We start from the raw sequence: 8,598 nt of genomic DNA, 5'->3' as shown, positions 1-8,598 counted from the left end.
AACTGCAAGAAGTCACAGTTACACATCTTCTGAAATCTGAAATAAAAAAATGTCCTGTAAAATTCCATCTTGGACATTCAAAGTCCCATTGAAGGTACAGTCTGATAATATAACATAAATGGAAGCCTCATAGAGATTTTCATATATACCTAATCATTTAATAAGAAAATTCTTGCAGTTAACATTATACGGTAAGTCTTATTGGAATGGAGCAGGTTTGTTGAATTTTCTCTCCCAGCATGACCTACTGTGATACTTCCAGTGCTGAAGGCAGTGCTGGGAAACTTGACGACCTACTGTCTCGGAAATACCTGTCCCGACAATAAACAGGACAACCTGAACTTCAAATGAGCTCAGCACCAGTGTCACGCGGTATAAGGCCATTGCAATCTACTCAAGAGGAACTAGGTGTGATGCTTGACAGTTTGCCATGGTATTGGAGAGCAGAGCAGCAACATTATACTGAAGTACACAGATGTTGGTGATAGGCATGAAAAATATCCTGGGAGAATAGCCATGATGTTTGTACGCACTTTTAGTTAAGGCGTTCACCCTAGCTGCTGTCAAATTAGTCCATAGTAAAGATGTACTTCTGGTTTTCAAGTACTTCAAGGTGCCCTGGAAACACAAGTGGCAAAGCTGTGCTATTTTGCATCAGGTGTGTTCAGAGTTTAGGTGAACTGCTGTGGGCAGTTTTAGCACTGTGAAATCCTGAGCCCCCATGCAGTGCCTTTCAGTCTAGCTGCAAGGATCTGCAAAGATCACTCAGAGAGACCTTCTGCAGCTAGTAAAAATCTGTTGCTCTTTCCATAGTAGCATCAGCTACAGGACTTCCTTTTCTCATGAAAGAAATGCTTTTCATTTACAAACATAGTCCACCAATTTCTGGTTTGGAAGGATTAACCTAATTTCCTATCAGTCTCTGAGAAAACCTCCAAAAGATTTGTCTCATAAGACATCTGGCCAGGCCTCACATATGGTACTCCCAGGGCTCAGGCCTCCACGCTGTATGAGGCTGGAGTGTTGGCTTTATGAGTTTTTACAAACTCTTGACAAACATGGGGAGGTACCATCTCTCATAGCTAGAGCTGAGACTAAAAGCTGGATGTGCACTCCCTTTCAGGCTGTGGGAAGCTAAATACTTGATCATGCTGTTCTAATCTGCCCAGGAAGCCAGTGTCTAGCTCTGCAGGCTGGCATGTGGAAAATGATGTTTGAGAACAAACATGTATGCAGAGGATCTGCCCTGAGGATACAGAGACAAACTGAACAAAATGCCATACTCTCCCATATCTCACTTGATTTTGACAACTGACATCCTTTTAAAAGTACTCATGCTTGAAATGGCTAATCTGTGTCCTTACGCCAACTCCACAAAACCAACAGCTGACATGGGGCAATCATCACCAAGGGTGTTATAGACTGGAAAGGACAAGAGATGAGAAAACAGGAGCAGGAAGGATATAAGAGAAAAAGACGGGGTTGAAGGACATCAAAGGCTGATAATTCCTAAAGAAGATAAAACTTCAGAGAAAACTTCCCCTCATATTACCTGTACGCCTAAGCAATATCCAAGTCACATAAATATGCATATGAAAATACTGGAAATACTGATTTACAAAGAATATCTTTTCCTCTTTTTTACTTTATTTTTGTATAATAGGTACTATCTTAGCGAGAACTAAAACACTTAGGGTACTCATATTTTGTATATACAGTCTAAAATGGATGCTTCTTCTCTAGTCAAGTGACATGGTAAGGCTCACAAATATTTCAGGCCTTAAGGATTTAAACGGGATGCTCACTCAACGTGTTTCCACTTCGCATTAGCTCTGTAAGACACATCTAAGCCAGTGGATTCATTAACACGAGCTTTAGAAGCACAAGAGTATGTACAGTGAGTCAAGTAAAGCATCACACCATTGGCTGAGTGAATATCACTTCTGATCAGCTGAAGTTGATTTGTCTGTAATCAAACTCTTTAACCAACACTTAGGTCCTTGGTTTGAAGTTTATATTTGGGAAAGGTTTACTATGCCTCAGGAATTCTCTTTTTTGTCAGAAAGTAAGATCTTGGGCAGTCATCAGTCCTCTTGAGATACTGCTCTATAAATAATCCATTTTCTATTCATTTGTTTTTCCTTCTACCATGGATAGCATTCATTCCAGAAACAAATACTCTTACAAATATTTGGGAGTAGCCAGAGTCTAATATTTGGTAACAAGTTATTTATTAATGATAATATTTTCTAATAAAACTGTTATTTTATCACATCTGCCTTCACCCGATTTATGTAGCTGTGAAATAAGAAGCAAATTCTGAAATGTGTTTTATGTCTTCCAGAACACTGAGTAGCTCTTTAGAGCAACAATTGATATAAAAGTCATATTCACTAACAGCCAGACTTTAGGGATATTCACAAAACTAATAAGACTCCTTTCAGTGCTTTTGGGGGTTACTTTTATGAACTGGATAATCTAGAGAGATTTATTTGTTTGGTTGCTCCAAGGGCCTGTTAAGTATACTGTAATCAACATTTCTACTTGAGAAAATTAGATGTAATCTTTTCTATGGCTTTTCTTTTGGTGATTTGTTTTGTTCTTTCTTACCTATATGCACAAGCACTTTTCAGACATAGGCCCCTTATAAAACTGACTATAAAAAGCAATGACAAAGAGGAGGAAATTTCTAAAATACAACTGCATCACAAAATTAATTTGTTTTGGAAGTTGCTGGACATTCTTGCATTTGAACTTTTTTCTTGTAACTGCTCTTCTGCTGGGCTTTTAATCTTACTTTTCACCTTTTTCCTCTTGTGTGTTTGTTGAAATGGGAGCTGCACACATAGCTGATGTATTCACAACCAGTTCATCCAGGATTTATGTGCTATGTACAGCTTGTACAGAGTGCTTTCTTCAAGCACATACTTTTTTTTTGGAACAGTGCAATTCTGTGCAACTCAACTGCTATCCTCGTAGCTCCCGGTTTCTCTCCTCCTTACCTTTCTTAAAAGTTGGGGAGTAGTCAGATATTGAATTAGTCCCACCATTTATAAAGGGGTTTGCTCATATTGCTTAAGATGGAGCATAGGCTACTGTATTAAATACATTTTAAGGTTCCTTGATCTAATGTATTAATAACCAATATTAGTATAAGAAGACACAGAAGAGTTATATTTTCCTTTATTGTTTATTATAATACAAGAAAAACAAATCTAGAAAGCACATTTCATGGAGCACCATATTGTAACAAAATTTTGCTGGCTCTCCTACAAAGTTTATTTTTAACATTTAAACAATGACACACACACAGTCAGTACACACAGGCATCTACACCCCGGAGATCTTACTAATGGTCCCAGAGACCCCTCTTTCAGATAAAGAAACATTAAGGTACACAGAAGAATGCCAGTGTGAGGGCATCTGAACACCAACTGAGTTAATGACTCTTTTGTTAGTGATCTTCATAAGCACACGAGCCTTCACTGTCTCACCCCAATCTCTCCTCTCTGAAGCCTCCAAATTGGGCCCAAAGGTCACTGAATATGGATCCGGCACAGACACAGTGTAGAGTTGAACAAAACTGGCCAATATTCCCTACCTGATACCTCTTATTGCTTTGGTTATAGTACTGAATGAAGGTCTTAAAAACCTTAAACCTATGCTCCACAGCACAGAAAAGCCACTTTCACACGTACAGAAACACAACCTCCCTCCCCATGCACATCTGAACGCATGGCACTGAAATCTTTTCGAGAAGCTTTGTGAGTTTCTCCACCAAGATCACCTTCATAAAAATTATTGCATTTTGTTTTTCAAAGTGTTCAGACAGTTGTTCAACAATATATTTCAAAATATACTCCTTTCTTTTTAATAGGCAGGGCATGTTTTCCTGCTGCCTTAGATTTATGTCATTGTCTACACAAGCAAGAGCAAAATGCTATCATTTTCATCTGTACAAAATGTTTTACATTCATTTTATACAGTCCTAAATAATGATGCTAAGCACAGAACAATGTAGAATGATAGCTCAGAATAGCTTTTTACCTTGCTCAAAATGAAAAGTACTGGAAGTCTTCCATACTAACATTGAGATACAGTATTGGGGTCTATTATATACAGTAGCCTTCAGAATATTTTCAGACACCTATTTTCTGAGCTATTGCTCACTATGTATGTCACACTGAAGCATCTTAAGTAATATGTTTTAGTGCCCTCAAACAGTGAGAGTAAGAGACAAAAGCAAATCCAGATCACAGCAGACTAGGCCAGTTGTGAAATATCATGCTAGGTAGGTAGCAAAATTTCTGCCAGGACTCAAAACAACCCACTGTTACAATAATTTTGGGTATCTGACATATGGCCACTTCTATCATTAACTGAGGACAATGTGCGAAGTTTAATTTAAAATTTTTCTATAAAATATTTTAACTTTGTCAACAACAACAAAAAAAAAAGAAATCAAGAGCTTGCATTTCTGACAGCCACTTACAAGATGTACTTCTTCCTCTTAAGCCCATTTCTCTTTGAAACACATCTGCTGCTTTCCAACCACAACTTTTCTGGGGAAATTTAAGGATTTCCAAAATGCATTTCTCTCTTGATAATCAGTGAGTCTGAGCTATCTTTAAAATTTTGGGCAGGGTAATGCATTCATGTTGCCAAGAAAGAAATTAAGTTATTGTGTATTTTTTCTTGTGGAAAGTCCTTGTGGATTTGCCATTTACAGGAGCTAATTTTATAATTCCTTTATACTATGTGATATATAGGGATCTACGAATAACAAGACAAAATTAAGGGAAATTCAAAAGGAGAAAATGGAATGGAAAAATAACTGTAACTTTAGATATGCAAAGGGGTATTAACTAACTGAATTACTAAATCAGACTCCTCTGAGCTAAAGGTATGTTTCAACAGCTGCGCTAAACATTTGGCAAGCATTTTGCAGATAAACAGTTCAGACTTCAGCTGTGTGATCGGGAAAAGAGAGAAAGAAAAAAATTGTGAGTTTAACAAAGGCTATGGAGTTGCTATGGATTAATAAAGTTCCAGATGACTGAAGAATAAGACATAATAAGGAAAAGATGTGTTGAATATATCAATACATATTTCCACTTGGAGTAATGTCTACAGTTTTACTCACCTGAGTACAGTGTAGCAAAAACAGAAGAGATGCAGACAGGCAAGGAATATGGATGTGTATAAGAATGTGAATTATTGTTTGGCTTAACAAACAAACAAAAGGTATGTAAATTTTTATATAGAGTATATAATCACTGACATATAGGAAAAAAAAAAAGTGGGATCATTCCTGTTTATAGAGTTTTAGCATCCAGGAGCAAGAAATGAGAATGACATTGAAAAGAACCTAATTTGAATCTGAAAAAAAAATCTTGTTTTACTTTTTTGTTGTTGCTGTTCTTGAATATAATGGGGGTTGATTCTAGTATTCCCCATGTCTCAAAACTCAGGATCAGCCTCTCAAAGGGATGATGATACATCAAGAATCACATTAGACAAGACAAAAAAAATAAGGGCTGAAGTTCATGAAAATTCCAGAAGAAATTATTGCACCTTCTCCTGAAGCATCTGATACAATCAGAGGTAGGACACGTAGTTTGGCTACGTTATACTGTTTCTATGATATTAGGTTTAAAAATTTCAGTTATATAATCCAGTTAGTCATGAAAATGTGTAACAATCTTCTGCACTGAGCAATGAGCTACAGTAACATTAACTAATGAGAGGACAGAATATTTATTATTGTTGGTCTTAGATACCACTTATGTGTGCACGCATATGCATATACATACCTAAAAATATATGATATACATATACATGCATACATAAAGGTATACATAGATATACACACATGCACACACACACCTTCTGAGGAGTGGGACTCACTAGAAGGTCCGAAGACTATTCTTTATATCTTTATCTGATACACATTCCCAAACTGTGTGTCTGTGTGTGTATGTTTAACAATGTGTGGAGGAAAATGTGAGAAGAAAGGGAAACATGAATCTGAATATGAGAGAAATCACTCATGGTACTGTCATTATTTCAGATTTGTGCTTGAAAACACATTTTCAAATGCCTTGTACTTTGACTAAGTTGATCAACAGCCAGGCAAGAAGAAATACACAGTATTAAAGGGGTATTGTGAAAATAAAAATATTTGTGTATATATTTTCTGTTCTCTCCTGTGCTAGTATTCATATATCATATTCCTGACAACTTGCAGGGTGAAAAATTATAAGAACTAATTTGATTTTTGCACTTACTCTGTTCATCTGTGTCATGTTTCTGCCAGAGTTGAGAGAAAACTTGGATAGTCCATCTCCTTATGGGTTTTCAGTTACCAGCTCTAACAGGTGAGCTCGTTGTAAACTTGCCTTTTCATCAAACTTGATTAAAACATTTTAGTTTTAAAAAACCCTAAAGTTAATGTATATTCCAAGTTGACATAATTCATAATTCCTCAGATCCATTCATAAGAAAATCCCGTTATTTTTTACACTTATTCACATTAATTCACACTATTTGTCCTCCCTGATTCTCTGGGAAGGCTTTTGAGAACACGAGTGAAACAGATTATCACCTGATCTGATAGCAGAACTGCAGCTAACCAATTCTGAGGCTGCATACAGCTTCCAGACAAACTCACGCAGCTATAAACTAGTTGCAGATTAAGATAGCAAAAATCAGCATGACTACATTTTACAGGGTAAATGACAGGATAGGTTTCTGTTTCAATGAGGTAAAGCTGCGTATAAGTTCCCCCATCCCCAAAATACATCTTTAAGGTCATTATCTCAAATAAAAATCAGAGAGAGAGAAATAAGTTACTTTTTTAAAAGCTATAAATGAAATTATCTTTAAGCTTATTGCTAGACAGAAAGGGTTTGAGATGCGTAAAGAAACAGAGAACCAAAGAATATTTATAACTGTGTGTTTCGAGCTCTGAGAACTGAGGGCTGGTTGGCATCAGATGAGTTCTGTCCTGTGATGCACCCTAGATTGTTCTCACTATTTTCTTACAAATAGTCCAGGATTTTTAGTTTCCAAATTGTAATGGGCTTATTATAATCACCTTTGCCTTTCTGGTCCAAATCCATAGATACTAACATCCTTCTCAGCTTGCACACTGGATACAAACTTATAGCAAGAATTACGTAAATACGCTGTGCAGAGGCATCCATAGAGAGTACAAATACCAGCATACAATGTTTCATCTCGATCGGAGCAGCCAGTCTGCCCACACAATGCATTGCATGGTGGTTCCTGTAGTCTCTGAACAATAAAGTCTCCACAGAGAGAGGGCAACTGCCACACTCCACTCCATCTCTATGTAAAGCGATCGCAAGCCCCCTGGCTCTACCAGGTTGCTTGCACTGGCCACAGGAGGGTAAAGTGTTTCTGATTAAATTCAAGGCTTTGCCTTTCCATGGATTGCTTTCCAAACAGCAACGCTTCTGGCTCACTCCAGGGCTGATGCTTCATGAGATGCGTTCCTGGGAGACAGGTCTTACCACTCTTGCTCGCCAGCAACACCTTTTCACGGAAGCCTCTTCACCTCTTCCGTTCTGTAACAATGCAGGACTGTGAGTTTTTTCATACGATAATGTTTCTGTGGAGTTCGTTTTTTGTTTTATTTGCTTTTCCTAGTTAACGTGCATTTGACCTTCCTATCATGTGTGTTCTCCTGCAATGTTCTCCTGCAATTATCTCCTGCAATCAGCACTTTTACTCTTTTTTTCCCTTTTAATATCACCTTAAAGGGACACATCTGTTGACACAGCTTCTGTAGAGAACAGATTTCATCTTTTGCTGAAATTTTGTTCCAGCCAAAGCCGAACCTCCTGCAGATTGTAGAAAAAGGGGCCTTTGCCTCCCAGGTAGGCAATTTTTTGTCTCTGTACAATGCATACTCGCTCAAATGAAACCCCGTAGGCCACATTGGCATTATTGTCCATGCAGTCAGCCACCACTTGGCACTGAGGTGGCAAGGAAAAGCGCTCTAGGAGTTGGTGAGCAGCTGCACATCGGTCTTCCTGGTTCCTGTGTTTCTTAACTTCAAATGAAGAGGGAGAGATTCCAGGTGCAGCCCAGCCATCTGACGGGTGAGCCTCATCGATGTAGACCAACAGAAAGTCAGCTACACCAGAGAACTCCTCCACCAGCTTGCTGAAGGCTGACAGCTGGCTTGTGAACGGTGGTCAGGTAGCTGAACCAAAGTTGACCACCAGTGGCCGCTCGGAATTGGCAAAATCCAGAAGGTGGCATTTGGTTCCACACTTGTTGCCGACACTCTTCCAGCTGTTACTGCTGCCATCACTGCCCTTGGCTATGTGGATTACACTGGAGTTTGGGGCTTCTCCTCCCAGTTTGACCTGATGGCAAAACAAATTAAAACATAGCAAGTTAGTGTGACTTGCTTGTCTAGTATCCTTTTGACTACCCTCTCTAAGTCAAGTCCTTAGAGTCAACCTAACTACCCACATGGGCACTAGCGTGGGGATACAGCAAATTATCAAAAGCAGCAGCTTCATAAAGTTCATCTAGTCCATCTCCACTCACAGTACAGGGAAATGT

At 38.4% G+C, this 8,598-nt stretch overlaps 1 protein-coding gene across 1 annotated transcript in view; it reads right to left on the bottom strand.

Moving 5' to 3' along the window:
- Window positions 1–7,778: 7,778 nt before the first annotated feature.
- Window positions 7,779–8,598, bottom strand: part of DIO2 (deiodinase, iodothyronine, type II) — an 11,924-nt gene continuing 11,104 nt past the window's right edge. The window contains 1 exon segment of the mRNA XM_009869947.1: window positions 7,779–8,396. Coding sequence (XP_009868249.1) covers window positions 7,779–8,396 — 618 coding nt within the window.

The sequence above is a fragment of the Apaloderma vittatum genome, unplaced genomic scaffold (assembly GCF_000703405.1).
Source record: "Apaloderma vittatum isolate BGI_N311 unplaced genomic scaffold, ASM70340v1 scaffold6425, whole genome shotgun sequence".
NCBI lineage: Eukaryota > Metazoa > Chordata > Aves > Trogoniformes > Trogonidae > Apaloderma > Apaloderma vittatum.
Note: the sequence above shows the minus strand (reverse complement) of the source record. Positions and strands in the feature narration are given on the sequence as shown.